Below are 17808 nucleotides of genomic sequence, written 5' to 3'. Positions count from 1 at the left end.
ACTGTAAGCATAGCTGAAGGTTGCTCTCTTTCCCTGTGGTCACCCTCCCTGCCCCTTGGCAGACTCCATGGGGAGAAAAAGAGCATTTCTCATTAGGTCTCTCTGTTTGCACAAAACCTCCTTTTGTTGGAAGATATTTTCCACCCCTGCAATCCCCAGGAGAGAGGGCCAAAATTAGGCTCCTTGCAAACGAACGTGCATTATCTTCAGTTTGCTTCTTTATAGCCTCAGCAGAAATAAATATAACCCAGAGTTGTTAGTGCATTTTATTTTTGTTACCCTCTGCAAAGAAAAAAAAAATCTCCCATGCTGCTATCTCTGCCCGCGTGCCATACTGGAACGAGTAAGGTGTTATTGGAAAAACTGGTCAGGAGGAGCAGTGTGGCTTTTAGGTGGGAAAGCAAAGTCAGTGCTGAGGCTGGGAGCAGGAAAGTGCTCCGAAAGAGCAGTGGAAAATGGGCAGTCTGCTTTGATGTGATGCTTGCTTGTTCCCAGTGAACCACGCCTATAGAAAGGTCAACATTTGTGGTGCTGCCCATATGTAGTCTGAGCAGTGTGTATTAGAGCTGGTTAAAGGAGAGGATGGCGAAGCTTTGAGTTGGGATCCTCTGCCTTCATCAGGCGTAAGGTGAAATGTGCTGTGTGCACGGGAAGGTAGCATTAATTTAATGTTGTAGGGGCTGGTTTTGGTCTGCATTACGCACTGACTTACATCTACCTGGCCTAAAAATAGAGAGTTTTCCAGGACAACAGCTGTCCTTGAACGGTGGTCTTTTTCATAAAACCATACGTGTAACCAAGTGAAGCAATTTTGTAAAGAAAGAAACTGATGAAATAAAGGATGCAAGGAAATTATGTAACAAGCATTGTAGAACCACCTGGAGCCGTGGATAGAGAGAACTGTTAGTTTGTTTTGTTTAAATTTGTGCGTCTGCAGCAACAGTTCCCAAAGGAGCCTGAATGTATCAAGCATGTGTTTCAGTGGTATATCAGCACTGAACTGCACGTTTCCTTTGAGCGGCCCGATTTAACTCAGGCAGGAGACCTTTAGGACGTTTAGACCTCTGTGTGTTACAGCGTGCTTTGCAAAGCATGATGTGTCTATGGGCATGTGACAGCTGCTTCCTTTTCTCTTTGCAGAAGAGGCAAAACCGTACCCAGCAAATGGAGTGAATGCAGCGTATCCAGAATCCCGCTACACTTCAGACTACTTCATTAGTAAGTCCCAATTATTGTTATCATTACTGTGCTTCCAGGCATAGAAGGGCCACCTCCTACAGGTGTCTCTGCATCATATGAGGATTGCTTGCTTTGCTTTCTGAGCCTCTCATCCTGCCGCCAGGTTATGGCATTGAACACGCACAGTGCGTGCCTCCCTCCGAGTTCTCCGAGCCCAGCTTCATCACAGAGTCCTACCAGACCCTCCATCCCATCAGCTCGGAAGAGCTTCTGTCCCTCAAGTACGAGAACGACTATCCCTCAGTCATCCTGCGTGACCCCGTCCAGACGGACTCCCTGCAGACAGATTACTTCACGATCAAACAGGAGGTGGTGACGCCGGACAACATGTGCATGGGACGTGCCAGTCGAGGTATGGTAGGGCATCTCTCATGGTTTGCTTGAGTTCTTGCTGTCTCTGCTTACATGAACATGAGTGCTGCCCTCCCTTCTGCAGGAGATGGTCCTTCATGAGGACCAAAGCCAACAGGGAGCCATGCGATACCAGTAATGAAGCTGTTTCCCAACATGTGTCATTTCTGGGGTTGAACTCCCCGAGAGTTTCTCTGAAGGCTTTGAACCTTTCCTGCCTTTCTTTCTGGGGAAAACAAGAAGGTCTTTCTCGTCTCCACTCCACTGCTTGTTTTTGCATCTGCAAAAATGTGGCATTTCTTGCCCTGCACTTTGATGTCAAACTGGAGTGAAGCTGAAAAATGCTTTTTGGTTATTAGGGAGGACAGACTGCTCTGTGGTTGTAGAAATCTCACTTTCCTAGAAAATCAGGCAAAAAAAAAACCAACTCACAAATCCTTCACAAGTTCTCATTAGGAATTACTGTCTACAGCTCTGGAAGTTTTTACACTCGATGATCCAAACTCTTTGCCATTACCTCCACTGATTTTAATGGCTATTTGCTTGAACTGGTGATCTGTCCCAGTGAAGCCAACCCTTTTCTATCATTCTTTCATCTGTGTCTTTCACTCTTCTTGGACTTTTCTTTAACACAGGTGATTTCCTAAGAATTCTCATTGGAATGCAATGACTCGGGGATGCTTTTGCAATTGTATTTTGAGTGTGTACCTACAAAAAGCCTAAAAAGGCTCCAGGGAGTGAAGAAGGAGCCCTTCACTCAGCACTGGGGTCCAAAGGCCCTGGCATTAGCTAATGCTACTGATTGCTGTTGAAGAAGTGCAGCACATCGTGGGTATGCTCACACTGGCACTACATATAAGCAATGTAGAATGGCCTTCGGGTGGCATAAATCCTCCCAGAGTGCTATAAGGAAGCTTTAATGTAAACCAGAGTCCAGCTTATTTATATTTACAGACATTTCCACCTCCCACTCTATTATAAGGTTAATCATTCGTGAAGTCAAGCACTTAAGGAAGAGAGACATTAGGGTGAAGATTTTCCAGACAGTCGCACTTTGCTTTGCTTTGTGGGGGCATTAGAAGTTAATTTTGTGGTTCCAAGAGAGGTTTTTCTGTCTGCCTTATCAGTGAAGGTGTCTGGTTGGAAAACAGGGCTGTCAAACTCCTTAACAAATTTCTCCTGAGTAGGTGCAAGGCATGGTTTGCAAAGGCTCACAGCTAGGTCAAATTTGGGTGAATTTTCAATGAAATGACACAAGTCATGGCTCTAATGCTGAAGCTGTTCATCTGGCAGATTGCTAATTCTTTATCTAGAAGAGCTTGTGCCTTGGTATTTCCCAGAGAAGTGGTTACACCAATGAAGGAACTTGCACAGAACTGTGATATTTTCCCCTCCCAGGATTCAGGAATTGGTTGAAGAGCATTTTGTAAGTTCTCAAAAAACAAAAAACAAACAAACCAAAAAAAAAAAGAATTTGAAGTGTGGATATCGCCAGGAGAATCATTTTGTAACTTGGACTCTCTAGCAGTAACTAACAAGGTATCCAAGGGGGAATGATGGATGTCAGGCTGCACTGAGTCTCATGAAGTCATGTGAAGGAGAAGCTGGGTCTAAACTGGAAATCCCAGCTTGTAAGACCAGCTCATTTGCTTGAAGATGGAGCATCTCTGTGGGATGAAGAGGGAGATGCCTGTTGCTGAGGCCAGCAGTCAGGGCAGAGCTGCCTTTTTGGCATATCTCCACACCCACGGTAGTTGTGTCTTTTTGCAGCAAGTGCTCTTCGAACTACAACACAACAAAGATCTGCGGGAGCGTGCCAGCGTCCTTCCACGATCCCGTTCCCCTGTGATTTACTATCTGGGCCCAAGCTGCGGGTAGCTCTGCCAATGGAAATTTCTCCAGGAGTTCTTGCACAATCCCAGCAGCTGTTTTTAGCCCGGTTTGGGAAGTTAGTGAACTTGAATGATCCTGTTATGCTCTCAGTTTGTCAGTAAAGATGTTGAGCAATCGGCAGCATGAGGGAGATCAGAGAGAGCAATTTCAGTTTGTTCTTTGTATCCTTTTTTAGCTCACTGCTTTAAGTACACAGGGTATACTTGTGCCGTTCCTAGTGGGTGTAAATCAGCATGGTGCTGCTGAGGATCTGGCCTCTCAAGTTCTGGTCTTTACTAAAAATACCCTGGAGAGCAGGCTTGATACAACCCAGCTGTGCTCACCTTACCAGAGCTGGAAAAATAGCTGTTTGAGCTCTCAGACTTTTGCTCCCTTCCTCCATCAAATCGCTGCTGTTTGGGGATTTGGGGGTGGAAGTTGATTGTAACATATGGCAATAAAAGGCTGCTGTAGAGTTTTGTAGGAAACATGAAAAGCAAAGAAGCCGGGTGTCCAGTGCCCTTCATAAGCCTGAGCAGTGCTTACATAGGACTGGCAGTTATAATATGGCAATCACTGCAGACCCGTATCTTTCTGCAGCAAGAGGCTTTGAAGGGCCCATGTTTATGCCCTGAATATCTGTCTAAAGTGGATTATTTCTCTGCCATTGCCTTTTGGAAACAGAGGACAGTTTTCAGTAGGCCCCAGGCACCTGTCTTTGGTAGAGAGTCAAGGCTCTGGGTTTTTTTCCGTAATTCTGCCTGCCTTGCTCTGCTGCCTGATTTCTAGGGCTCAGAGAGCCCTGCTCTTGAATTACAAAGGTAATGAAGATATCCTTGTTTCAGGGCTTGGATTTGAGTTATATGGTGTGACACAGCCCGATAGCAATGTTTGCCTGGCTGCCTTGTTGCAGGCAAGTGAAGCATCCTTCTCATGACCACATTGACTGAGAGCATCCCTGTGTCGGCCAGGCACCTCTCACATTGCCTTCCTTCTCACCAGGTAAACTGGGTGGCCAGGACTCCTTTGAGAGCATAGAGAGCTACGACAGCTGTGACCGCCTGACGCAGTCCTGGAGCAGCCAGTCCTCCTTCCAGAGCCTGCAGCGCGTCCCCTCCTACGATAGCTTTGACTCGGAGGACTACCCCACCGCCCTGCCCAACCACAAGCCCAAGGGCACCTTCAAGGACTATGTTCGAGATCGGGCTGACATGAACAAGGACAAGCCTGTCATTCCTGCCGCTGCCCTCGCCGGCTACACAGGTAGGGTCACAGTCCTTGGAAAGCAGCTCTGTGCTCTGCACTTCATGGAGAGCCTCTGCGTCAGGAGAGGGCAGAGCCTCCAGGGTCTCTGGGTTGCTCTGAGTGAGGGTTTAGGGGGTCAGCCCAAGGCTTTGGGCACAGGTACTCTGATCCTCATGTAGGATCTGAGCACTGGGCACTTGTGTGTTGTTTAAGCTGGATGCCTCCTGTTGACTTTGGTAGGAGCTGGGGTCTGGTGAGCTTTGTTGAGAACTCAAAGAGAGCCCTGGTTTCCCCACGGCCACTTTCATGCAGTGCACTGGCCTCTTGCTTGTGGTTTCCCACTTCAGGCAAGACTGGCTGTGTTTCAGCTTTGCTATGCATGATGCAGAATGATCTTATCCCCTTCCAGCAGGGAGGAAGGAACTTTGTTTTGCTTTTTGTGCTGGTGCGAGACAGGGGTGGGATACTGCCAAAGCAGATCCAAGCATTTTCCATTCCCTGCAATGAGAGAGATGAGAAGGTGATAGACCATGGGAACTTCGTGTTTTTGCATGATAGTCCCCCCTGCAATCTGGCCACCTCCTTTCTTCATGGAGAGAAACATGGGGTCAGGCTTCAAGCCAATGTCGAGGTAATCCTTTCCAGTCATTCTGTGCTATGTCATTTCCCTGTAAGACAGGTAACGTTTGCAGGGCAGCCTTCTGCCTGCTCCTTCCCTGGTCCACACTGATCCCTCCTTCTCAGCTGGTAGCAGCTGTGGCCCAGAGGAGCCAAGCAGTGGAAATAGTTGTGCAGATAAAAATCATCAAAAGGTTCAGAGCAGATCCTGACATGTGACTGTCCCTGAAATCTCCTCCCACACACAGCTCATCTTCAGGCTGAGACTGAGTTTTTGTTGGGGGTAAATGCAGAGGGGAGGAGAGGTGGAGAGATAATTTTAGGATGTGTAAAAAAGGAAGTGGTTTGTTGCTACAGCTTTAGTTAGAAAGAAAGCTCAACTCTGCCTTGCTGAATGAGCCTGTTTTGAGCAGGTCTATGCAAAATAAAAGTGTGCTCTGCCATTCCTGAATGGCTTTTGCTGGGGGCTGTGGTGGGGAGAGGCGTGAGTGGTAGGAGGGGCTCTGACCCAGCCACAGAAGTTGGAGTTCCTAAGAAAAGAGTCCAGGAGTGCTACTTGCACTTCTTTTTCCTCTTTTCCTCTGATAACACCTTTCACTGGGGCTGTGGAAGCGTGCAGGGCACCCATCACCTGGGAAGGAGCTCGGCTGCTGGGGTGGGAAGTTTCCCTCCACGTTTGCTATTGCTCATGGAAGCAGAGAGGCTGCACTCCCAGCTCCCTCTGCAGCGAGGAACCAAAGCTGGGGCTGGACCCGGTGCTTGGCCAAGGAGCTTAGCACCCCAAAGTGTGTCCTTGGGCTCTTGCCACAGGGAAAGTGAGGCTTTGGTTTATGCAGTGCCAGAGCACACTTCCAAATGCTTTTCTCTGCATAACTTTTTCCCTTGCCTCGTTTCAAAGCCTGCTTTGAGCTGGGAAGATAATCCCCTGGCCCACGCACTCTGACATGATCAATAAGTTTTTTCATTGCTTTACTTGAAAAACTTTAAACAGAGGAAAATCAGAGGTTTCCAGGAACACCAATCACTTGGAAATCCTTCGGTCAGAGCGCCGCTTTCTCCAGAGGCTGCTGAGTAGTTATTCAGAGCTGAAACTGCCCCTGCCTGCATTTACCGTGGGGAAGGATCTTTGGACTGACAAGCTTTACAAATGTGTGACTCTAGGAATGTCCTCCATCCCTTTTTAATGTCTACTGACTTGTCAGCACCTCATATTTCCTGTATAGAGGGAGCCTAGCATGGGTGCAAGGCGAAGCCAGGTTGCTCTGAAAGCAGGTCACAGTGAGAGCGAGTGAGAACATGCTGTATGACGAATTGTAGGAGAACTTGGCCCTCTCGAAACTGTTCTGCAGTAGTTTATTTCTGGGAAGAAATGAAAAAAGTAAGGCTGGCCATGGAGAAGTGAGGACCTCTCATTGGCCAGCTGAGAAGAGATGGTGGGGACTCTCAGACAGAAGTCCTGGCTTCTTGTTTTTGCTTTGCTTTACTTTTACTTTACTCAGGGGAGGAAGTGCTATCTGGTGGTTAGAGCTGAGGAACTCGAAGCCTGAGCTCTCTACAGCTCTGCTGAGGAGGTGGAGCCTCCAAAAGAGCAGAGCAGGGGACTGCCAGCCCATGGCCCCACAGCTTTCCATCTCTCACCCAGAGCATTCCTGGAGCACGCACCCAACACTGGCACCCCATCACCAGCCAGTGCAGCGCCCAGCAGACGTGCCACGGTGCCTTGGCGTGGAATACCACATCCATCATCTCGAGGGCTCTCTGGGTTTGTGTTAGGAACCTGCCCATATTACTTGGCTCTGCCAGCATGGGCCTGTTTTGCTGGTGGCCCTGGGAGGTGGCACAGCCTTATCACAGCTGTGGCAATCTCTGATGATATCTGCCCCAGGAGGCGCGTGCTGCGCTGAGGAGGTGCATTTTGACGGAAGCGCCATTTGTGTTTGATGTGTTCCTCACACAGCTCACAAGCAGCTTTTCTGAGCTGCTTTATCTGCCCCCACATCTTGACCTAATTTAACAAGTTGCCATGGTTGCTCAGATAGAAATTGATGCAATTTTCTTATCTTTTTTTTGAAGGAGAAATGTAACTGCTCCGGAGTTAGTAAACTACAGTTTCCATAGCTGCAGGGAAGGATGTCCATGGACACCTTTTTGGGGGCAAGCTCTCTGGAGTTTGGCCAAGTTGAGCCTTACTATAAGCCAGGTTTTATTCCTTTTTGAAATGACCTAGGAAATGAAGACAGAATGCAAACCTTAAAATTGGACAAGTGTCAGGATGTGTCTGCTCTGCAGGCAGGTGTGAGATCTCACATTGAGTTATCTGAGTGAGCACTGAGCTCCTCAGCACAGTGATTGGTGCGGGTGAGTGCCTCATTCTGGCTGCATGAGCCCTCATCCTGAGCTCAGCTGTGCCAAATGGAGCTCTGTGCCACCCGCAGGGCTGCATTGCTGGATCCCATGAGCTACCAGCCTCTGTGGGTACCACAGCAACCTGCATCCTTCCTGAGAGCAAACACTGTGTGAATGAGTACCACTGGGCTGTAGCAGAGCAGCGTGCTGCCCATGCTGTGGGCCTGACCACACTGATCTTCAGCCTTTTTGCTCTATATTTATTTTCCACTGCTCTGACCTACTTCTGGCCTTCAACTTCCAGCCTGCTCACCTCCCACTGGTGCAGGTCCAGCAAAGATTCAGACCCTGTGCTGCTCCAGGCTGAATTGCTTTTGGCTTTTCTTGAGCGCCCCAAAGCACCTGCATGAGTTCATAGCCAAGCTGTGGTGTTTGCTTTGTGGCACAAAGGACCTCAGCACCATCTGAGTGAGCCGGGGCTTTCCGTCTCACAGCGTTGCCTGCAGCACTGAGCTGTGATGCACTGAGCCTCTGATCCTGAGAGCTGAAGCAGCAGAGCACAGCGATTCCCCTTGGGCCTGGTGGGGGGAGAGAGGAGAAAGGGATGAGCAGGGTGAGATGACTGCAAAGCACACCTTGATGCCTTGACTGCAAGGCCTGGATTGCCTTTGTAAGTTGTCCTTTCTTATGGGGCAAGTTAGGAAGTTTCTGAACTCTTCACAGGCAATCTCAGCACTGAAGGAGTTAATGTCCTTGCCCCGGCTAGTATCACACACACCCTGACTGTCTCTGACTGTCTCTCTTAGCGACAGATTGATGCTATCTTCATTATCGCTCTGCCCTTAGAGAAGACAGAAGCAGTGCAGGGATGAGATGCTATCTCCTGAGCACCCAGCATCGCTTCTGTTCAGCTGACGGTTGTGCCCTGGATCCAGCTCTGAGGGTTGCTATCACCATTCATGGCACTGTATTGATATTGGCTCAAATGTGCCCCGTGAACCCATCCAGACCATCTGTGGTGCAGATGAAGCCGTGCCTTCGACAGCCTCCGTTTCTGTGCGATGCTTATCAGTGAGACAGAAGTGAAAGCACGCAGCTGCTGTTTTGCAAGAAAGTTGATGCCAAAGAAAGTGGGTGTCTTTCAAGAGAGTTTGTGCGCTGCTTCTTCCCCTCCTCTTACTATGCTGCTGGCCTTCAGCTTCCAGCCTGTGATCTCCCAGATTTGGGCATGCAAAACACACCAGCATGACCCTGCCATGCTCCAGACATGTGGGTGTCTGTCCTTGGCATCCAGATCCTGTGCAGTTGCTTTTCTAGAAACATCAGCATCTTTCCTCCCTGCATCCTGCCTGTGTGAGCGTTTGTAGCTGCTGGTATCTTGGTTTAGGGGAGTTTGAAGATGTAGTGTGAGATGCAGAAGATGGTGCTCATTCACTAACTTTGAGTCCCGTGCTTTGCCTGCCCTTGTGGGGTGACTTGATGTCACCAGCAGCGTCTCCTGCTGCAGCATCATGTTGCAGGGTGGGGAGCTGCAGGGTGGGTTGTGGGGCTGCTTCAGTGCTCCTGCCCCACCTGCCAGACGTGTGCAAATGACAGTGAAATCAGCCCCACGCTACGCTGCCCGAGTGTGACTGCAGCTCTGCTCTGCCCAGCAGCCTGGAGGGGATGGCAGAGCAGCAGTGGAGGGGCTGCTCTGCAAGCAGCACAAAAAGCACGTGGCAAGAAGTAGCTTTTTGGGTCTTTCCCCACTCTGATCACTTTCTGGAGATGTTTCTATCTGTACTTCAGTGTCCTGCTGCCTGCACAAATCAAGCCCTTGGTGATGGTGTGGCTGCACCAGGCTGGGTAAGGGATGTGGGGAGGCAAGGCACGCAGTGATGGTTCCACAATCCCAACACAGCAGTGGGATTCTTGGACTCCAGTGCCTGCAATGCCACTGATGGGGTTTGTGTAGGGTGGGCACATCACCAAAGCGAGGGCTGTTTTGGAGATGTTGCTATGTCCAATTGTTTTGTTTGGTGTGAACCACAAACCACAGAGTGAACAGCATAGGTGCCTTTTTTTTTTTTTTTTTCTTTTTTCTTTTTTTTTTTTTTGAAGCTTTTTTTTTGTTTTATTTTTCTTCTTTCAAACAGAGGCCGTTGAGAGGGGTGAGGGTGTGAAACAAGCTTGAGAGACAGTGGGAGTGACGCACTGAGGGCTGGGCACTGTGCCTGCACAGGCAGTGGGGTACTGCTGGCATCACCACACTGGTGGCAGTGCCCACTGGGGTGTGCTGAAGCAGAAAACCTGAATGAATGTTGGAGACTGGGCATTTTGGTATAAAACCATCTCTGGAACCACAGGGTGGGAAGTCTGCAGGGGATCTCCAGTCCTACTCAAAGCACATGGAGCAGGAATGGGGATCTCCAGCCCTATCCTGGGCAGGATGGTGTAAGGATGGTGTAACACCAAACCCAGTGCCCTGGTGTGACACCACTCAGCCAGAATAGAGGCCTGCTGTCATCTGGCACAAGAAGCATATTTTCCCCCTGACGTTGGAGAATTCCTGTGCAGTGACAGGCGCCAGCAGCCCAGCTGAAGGACCCTCTTCAGTAGTACCGAGGCAAGACAGGATCCCCATTGTGGCCCAGTGGGCAGCCAGCCCCTCAGGCGGGTTCTATTCTGCACAGCTCCTGTGGGGACAATGAGGCTGGGTGCTTTGGTGTGGGAAATCCCTGGGAGCATGCAGTGGGACCAGCACCATAAAGGGGGTCTTGCGTCCTTGCACCCCATGCTTGGGGCTGCAGGGGTACTCCAGTGGTCCAGAGTGATCTGGACCAGATGTCTCAGTGGGTATTTCCTGCAGTGGATGAGGATGAGAGGAAGGCAACGAGGGGCAGGGCGCAGAGACAAGCCCAGCAGCGTCACACCCCAGTAGTGCTGGGGATGTGCTGCAGGTGGGTGGACATCTCTGTACAAGTTGAATGTCACAGAGAAACCTTTTAGCTCCTTGCTTTGCATGAAAAGTGTGCAAAAGGAATTAATTTCAGCTCTGATTACAGCTGTTTCTTCCAAGTAGACCATACACAGTCCTCCCCAGCACCTGTGCCCTGGTGTTCTCTCTTCCCCTTACTCCTGTGGTCTCCCCATGCTGTTTGGGCCCTACCAGCTTGCACACGTGCCGGCTTTGATTCCTGCCATGTGCAGTGCCTGCCTTGCTTCACCATCGTGCCCCATCTGCAGGGCCTCTGCTCCTTCCCCTCCGGCAGGGTGTGTTTATAGGAGCTGAGACATGCCTGCGAGCTGTGTGGTAAACACATTCTTGACATAATTGCTTGTCCAACAACAGAGGAATTTGGGGTTTTACGCGAGTCCTGCGGGCAGCTAGGAATAGACCTTGGGAATCCCTCTTGCAAGGCACAAGTTGCTGGATGACACCGCTTTCTTCAAAATCCCAAAATAACCATTTGAGCAGCTCCTAGTGCTGCAGGAAGGAGCCTACCTCGTTTGCTGCAAGTGGGTGATAAACTGCTGGGTTTCCCAGCACCACCCTGTGCCAGCTGGCAGCTGAGTGGCAAGCATGGAACGTGAGCTGTGCTGGCCCCTGGCTCAGGAATGGTGACACTTCTTGCATCATGTCCCCAATGCCTTGAATATCACACACAGGTAGTTAGAAGGCAGTCACCTAGAACCTAGTATCCAAACAATAGCTTTCCATGTGTTTTATTTTGGGGAAGGAGTAAAAAGTTCTTCTTTGTCTAGGCAGCGTGGTGAATCTGTGCTGCAATCTTGTGTCCCAGCACTGTTGGTCTGCTTTGGGCACCAGTTGCTCTCCTATGTGTGTAAAGCATTGGTATAAAGTTGGATGGGACTAGAGAATTGGTCCCTTCCTGTACTCACTTGTCCTGTACCGTGCAACCTGGAGCACCCACTTGCACAGTGATTCCCCTGTGCACAAAGCCTGGTGTGGGCCATGATCTCAAGATGTGGGGCTGATTTGGCCAGGCTTTGGCTTTTCTGTTTCAGATGAGAGGTGAAGGCGCGATCTGAATTTCCTCCCTCACTTCGCTGCAGGTAATGCAGTGCGGCTCTGGCCCCATCCCTCTCAGAGGCTCGGTGTCTTGGCAAGCTCCTGCTGAGCACATGAGGCTGCAGCATCTCTACCAAACATCTTCTTCTCATTTATGTCTGGGGCAATGCAGTGAGCTGTCTGCTTTGTCCTGGGCTGGATAGAGACAGCAGGGATGAGATGCTCCTTTGTGCTGCATGGTTTGGGAGGAGATCCCACAAAACCTGGAGCAATTCCTTGGGATTTCTCTCTGATTCCCCTCTGGGGAGGGCTGGATGGGGCGCAGTGATTCCCCAGCCCTGATGCTCCTGTCCCAGAGCCAGCTCTGTCATTTCCTGCTTGCCAGCAGCCCGTCTGCTTTGAGTCATTTGAAATGCTGTGGATTAGGGGGAACACCCCTCTCCTCCCTCCGTGCGTTATCCCACAGCCACAGCTCTGACAGCCTCCATTGTCATTCATGGAAACAGGCTGCACTCCATCTCTTTATTCTGAGGAAATAACTTTTTTCCCCTGCTTGAAGCTTTTGCTCACTGCTGTCAGCGCCGGGTTTGCCCCGTCCTGCCTGCCGTCCTCATCCAGACTGCACAGTTTTTCAGGGGTGATAAATCATTTCCTCTAACCTCTGGCTCTGTTTATTACTGTTATTGTCATTATTATTGCTGAGATTCTCTAAGCTCCATTTACAACATGTCAAAATCTCTCCCAGAGCTAAGCGCAGTGTTTTGGGTGTGGCCACATTTAAAGTTGCTCATCAAAGAGTTTTGGCTTGAGGGCTTCTCCTCTACCTTTGCTTGGGACACAACTGCAAAGAAGAGATAATTCTTACATCATTCCACACACACCATGAATCCAGCCAAAACCAGGCTGCGAAGCCGCAGTCTCCCTGCAGTGCACCAGCTGCTGCTCGTTAGGTGTGTTGAGCTCAGCGCCGCGAGACAAATTGCTGTTGGCCAAAATTAGCACCCAAACCAAAATGGGAGACGTGGAGATAAAAAGAGAGGCTGAACATCCACAGCGAGGGATGCTCTCACCTCTCCGGCTGCTCTGGTGGAAGCAGAGCTCTGCCAAACCCTGCAGCTCCTGCCCATCTCTGTGAGCTGCAGCAACACGCCCTGGAGAGAGGCCAAATAATTTTCATACCTGGGTCCCCTTTATCTCCATAAACAGGCACAGAGCAAAGAGTCAAGGTTGGGAAGCAGAAGTCTGCCGGAGTTCACGCAATGGCCAGGAGCTTTTTGGCACACAGGGGATGGTGGTGCTCTCGTGCCAAGGCAGCACTGCTGGCTGTTTGGGTGCCAGAAAAATAATCCTATTTATGTAACTCGGAGTGAAGCATTCCAGTGTGCAAGTATTCAGCTCTGACTGCAAATTGGAAGCTCTTTTACCTGCAGGATTTAACTGCCAGATTGTCTGAGGTCTTACCCTGCAGCCATTGATGGTTTTCTTTTTTTATTGGCAGAAGGTTTTATTTTTTTGCAGTGAGCACCATTTGCATGTGAACCCCCCACCCTGGACTGGGATGGAAGGGGCTGTGATTTGCTGGCACTGATGTTTTGTGTTTCCTTTGTCTTTCCAGGCAGTGGACCCATCCAACTGTGGCAATTCCTGCTGGAGCTGCTCACTGACAAATCCTGTCAGTCCTTCATCAGCTGGACGGGTGATGGCTGGGAGTTCAAACTTTCTGATCCAGATGAGGTAAAGTACCACAGCCCAAATGCTGCTGAAATATTTAAGATAACTCGCATCTTTGTCCTTTGGAGAATCACAGAATCACTATGGCTGGGAAAGACCTCTCTGATCCCAATCCAACCCAGCCCACCCCACTATGCCCACTGACCATCTCCCCACATGCCACATCCCCATGGTTCTGATGTAACCCCCCACACCCTGGGCAGCTGTGCCAGTGCAGCACTGCTCTTTTGGAGAATAAATTGTTCCTAATATACAACCTGAAACTCCCCTGGTACAACTTGAGGGTATTCGTGGTTGAGATTAGGACAGGCCTATCGTTCTGGTCTTCTGTAGGGGAATGCAGTGAATTGAAGCCCAGCTAAAGTCTAGTTAAAAATTGGGCTGAAGTTGTGTAGGAAGCAATAACCCATGCTCAGAGTTAGTGAGAAGCTGAAACACTGTAGAGAAAGGCACAGTGACAGATGTGTGCAGCTGAGAGTTGAGGCTTCCTGTTGATTATCACAGAACCATAGCACTGTAAAAAATTGGGATAGACCACTGAGACCTTGTAGTCCAACTGTTGAGCTTTCATCACCACGATCATTAAACCTTGTCCCATTCCCCATGTATGGGGTATCCGTTACCTTACCTGACTTCTGTGTCCTCATGGAGTCCTTCTCTGTGCTCTGCTGTTGAACACTTCGGTTTTCCCAAGCTTTAATGGTTTTCATGTGTCCAAGGGCTGCCCATTCAAGCCAGAAAGCCTTCTCTCATCCCCATGTCGTCCATCCCCTCTGATTCTCCTTACCCCTCTCCTAGGTGGCCAGGCGGTGGGGCAAGAGGAAAAACAAGCCCAAGATGAACTATGAGAAGCTGAGCCGTGGTCTGCGTTACTATTATGACAAGAACATCATCCACAAGACGGCCGGCAAGCGCTACGTCTACCGCTTCGTCTGCGACCTGCAGAGCCTGCTGGGCTACACGCCGGAGGAGCTGCACGCGATGCTGGACGTCAAGCCGGATGCTGACGAGTGAATTCTGAAGAGCTTATGGGACTTCATCTTTTTTTTTTTTTTTTTTTTGCTTTTTTTCGTTATTTTTTGTTGTTAGAGAGCAACTCAGATTTGATGCTTGGAGGATGTTGGGAGAGAGGGTGGCGGGTGAGTCGAACTTCTGGTTGGAATAACCTTAAAAGTTTGGTTCGGAGAAGGATGAACCTTTGTTTGCTGAGAGCTCCAGGACAGGCTTCTTTGGGTAAGATTCTGAGTTTTAAGAAAGCCAGAACAATGTAGCTCACTTTAAAAAGGAAAAAAAAGAAAAAAAAAAAAGAAAAAAAGCAAACAGAAAAACCTCCCCATCCCTCGCTGGTTAGAAAAAATATTAACAAACCCTTTGGCTTTTGTGCTATTGGCACAACAAACTGACAGTTGAGGAAATGACAGTATTCCTAAGGATTTGAGGGCTTAAAACTTGCTTTTTTGGGGGGGGGAGGGGGGGGAAGGGGGGAGGGAAAATGAAAGTGGGGGAATCTTCCTGCTTTGGGGAGGGGCAATATAGGAAAAAACCCAAGAACTGTTGTTGTTCTTGTTGCATCGCCTTTCTGTCGATTGTCTTCTTTTATACAAAGGACAGATTTTTTTTCTAGGAGGGATCACGAGTCTTTTTTTTTAAAAAAAAAACAACAAAAAAATTTGTTAAAATTTTATTTTATTAAATTTTGTGCCAGTATTTTTTTTTTTTTTTTTTAAATAGTCTTAAGCTCTAAGATGGTCTCAGTATTGCAATATTGTGTGTGTTTGTTTCTGTTATGCCAGCAGAGTTTTATCACAGTGAGGAAAAAGAGAAAATGGTTTCTGTAGACCCCACAGGAGAAGGGCAGCGCTGCAGTCAGTGCTTTTTGGGGGGGATGTGATGGAGCCCCAGCTCTGCTGCTGCTGGCCGGGGGTCTCTGCTCCCATCCTGCAGCCCTCGCGCTCTGCTCTGCTCTGCTGTGTGCTGCTAAAGCTGGGTGAGATTTCCAACGGCACCTTTTTGTCGTTGCTGTTCAAAATAAGTCTCTCTCTTCCATCTGCTCCTTGTGCACGCAGTGATTTTCCAAAGCTTACCGAGGTTTTTGCAGTGAAAATGGCTTTTGTGTTTTCCCAATGGAGTTTTTGCTCCAGGCTGGATGTGGCTCTGGGCAGCCTGGTCCGGTGGTTGGTGACCCTGCGCATAGCAGGGGGGCTGAAACTAGATGATCATTGTGGTCCTTTTCAACCCAGGCCATTCTATGATTCTATGAGGAACACTTTGGTGCCTTCAGGAATTTTCTCATTTTTTGGAGAGGAGTGGGGAGAAATCCCGCGATGTAAATGAAAATTGCAGAAGTTGGTGAGGGGAAAAAATCAGGAAAACATTGGAAAACCAAAAGGAAATATTTCTTCCTTCCTGTTTTGAGCAGCTCCGTCTTTATTGCTGTATGTCTTAACCAGCATGGGCACCAGCAGAAAGGAAATTGGCCTTTGCAAATGGGATCTTTACTGCCCTTTGTGAGCCTGATCCGCAAACCGTGTCAGGGTGTGATTAACATGAAGCACATGACTGTTGGTGGTGGGGTTGGTGACACATCTCGTGCTTGCCTGAGTGCAGGAGAGCAGCACAATCAGTTCTGAGGGGCTGCTCCTCTGTGCTGATTTTTTTCTACCCCATTTACCTGCACTGGAGTGAGTCTCACTCTGCTGGGCAAAGACCCCGCAGGGCTGGGCTCAGTGTGGCACTGAAGACTTGGTGGTAAAAATTAACAGTCCTGGAGGTGACCCCAGGTCACAACCCGTGCAGGTCTGGCTGTGGGATTGGGGTGTTTGCCCCAAAGAGCTGTTGGGCATTTTATTTTTAAAGACAGTATTATGCATTTGAACCAAAAGTAGCTTTTTTTGTGTGTTATTCGTCCATCTGAGTGTCTTGTGCAGCTGCATCCACCCAGAGGCACTGCTAGGGGGAAGAGGAGGGTGGCTTTCGGGAGAGCTGGTGGAGGGGGTGCAGATGGAGGTGTAGGTAAGGAAGGATGTTGGGTACGCTCACAGCGTTGGGGCTACATGTTGTCCCACTGAGCGTGTGCAAAAAGTAGTGGGACAGATGGAAAGGAAGGAAAATAGGATGCAAGGACAGTGAAAGGTGTGTGCACCAAAGGAGGGGTGGCCCACTCCTTCACTAACTGCCTGCTGGGAGGTGAAAAGCAGCTGGGCTCCTCGGGCAGGTGGGAAAAGCAGCTCTGAACTGGAGGGGAGGGAGGACAATGTGGGCACTGGGGAGCCTGGGTGGGAACAGGCACCACAGCTTTACCCAGCAGGGACTGGCTCACTGAGGGGCAGAGCCAAGGGTTGCTGCAGCTGCTGGGCAAAGGGGCAAAGAAATGGCACAGAAACTGGTGGCAGCAGATTAGTGAAAGGGCATCCCAGCAGGACGTGGTAGCTTTGTAGGGTTTTCAGCACTCGGTAGGATTTTCTTAGGCTTTTGGTGTTGCTCTCTTGCATGCAACTGCAAAGTGTGCTTTGCTTACAGAATCCCCCTTTCAGCCCCACGTGCTGCTACGTGGCTGAGCTCCTGCCTGTGGCATCACACCATGCCTTAGGAAATGCCTCCTGCTTGGCCCTGCTGTAGCTGAAGTGCCTTTTTCAAGCAGAAAACAGGGATAACATTTCACTCTGATGGAAGGAGTCAGAGTTTTGGGTACCAACTCCATCATTCCACCAGGCCAAATCCCTCATCTCCCAGTTTTCTGTTTTCTTCAACTCTTTATTCCCATTCTAGAGACCATCCCAGAGAGGGCTGTGTGCTGTTTATACACTGGAAATGTGAGGATTTGTTTTTGTTTCTTTTTCTTTTTTCTCCCACTTTTGTAATTGCGCATTGACTTTTGGAGAGGGAGGTGTGACCTCCTGTTCTTCAAGGCCATGAAAATTTGGTAAACTCACACACAAGCTGAACCAGCAGGATGGGTTTGAGAGGGAGCTGCCAGGGATGGGACTCGCTCCTCTGCTGGCTGCTCTGCATGGCAGTGAGCTCCAGCCTTGGCAGATCCAGGTGGCACTCAGGAATAGTGTTTGGGTTTGTCTTGTTCTGGAAGATTTCCAGTGATTTGGAGTGTTTTCTTTGTTCTGCTTCTGATCTGCTGTTTTTTGGTGTCTGACCAACTGGGGCACATCCCCTTCACCCGCTGCGTCCCTTTTGTCCCCTTTGTCCCCCAGCCTGGGGAGTGCAGCTCTCTGCACTGCTGTGACTTTCCTTTCCCAAAGGTTTTTTAAGGTGCGTTTCCCAAAGAAAGAGTCATTTCAAAGATCAGGGGAAAGAGGCCCCAGTAAGAGATATAAAATGCTGGAAAAAAAGCAAGCAGGTCTGCCTAGATCTATCCTCCATCTCTGTGTATGATGACTATA

At 49.3% G+C, this 17808-nt stretch overlaps 1 protein-coding gene across 5 annotated transcripts in view; it reads left to right on the top strand.

The window, feature by feature from the left end:
- The window catches only part of ETS1 (ETS proto-oncogene 1, transcription factor), a 64801-nt gene extending 50028 nt beyond the window's left edge, over nucleotides 1-14773 (top strand). For all 5 annotated transcript variants that reach the window (XM_048968175.1, XM_048968173.1, XM_048968177.1 and 2 more), the window contains 5 exons: nucleotides 1141-1218; nucleotides 1343-1591; nucleotides 4465-4725; nucleotides 13299-13417; nucleotides 14213-14773. In XM_048968175.1, coding sequence (XP_048824132.1) covers nucleotides 1141-1218; nucleotides 1343-1591; nucleotides 4465-4725; nucleotides 13299-13417; nucleotides 14213-14428 — 923 coding nt within the window. In that variant the 3' untranslated portion in view covers nucleotides 14429-14773. The remainder of the gene's footprint in view (nucleotides 1-1140; nucleotides 1219-1342; nucleotides 1592-4464; nucleotides 4726-13298; nucleotides 13418-14212) is intronic.
- The last annotated feature ends 3035 nt before the right edge of the window (nucleotides 14774-17808 follow it).

The sequence above is a fragment of the Lagopus muta genome, chromosome 22, assembly GCF_023343835.1.
Source record: "Lagopus muta isolate bLagMut1 chromosome 22, bLagMut1 primary, whole genome shotgun sequence".
Classification (NCBI taxonomy): domain Eukaryota; kingdom Metazoa; phylum Chordata; class Aves; order Galliformes; family Phasianidae; genus Lagopus; species Lagopus muta.
The sequence above is the reverse complement of the archived record's forward strand: the minus strand, read 5'-3'. Positions and strand labels throughout refer to the sequence as shown.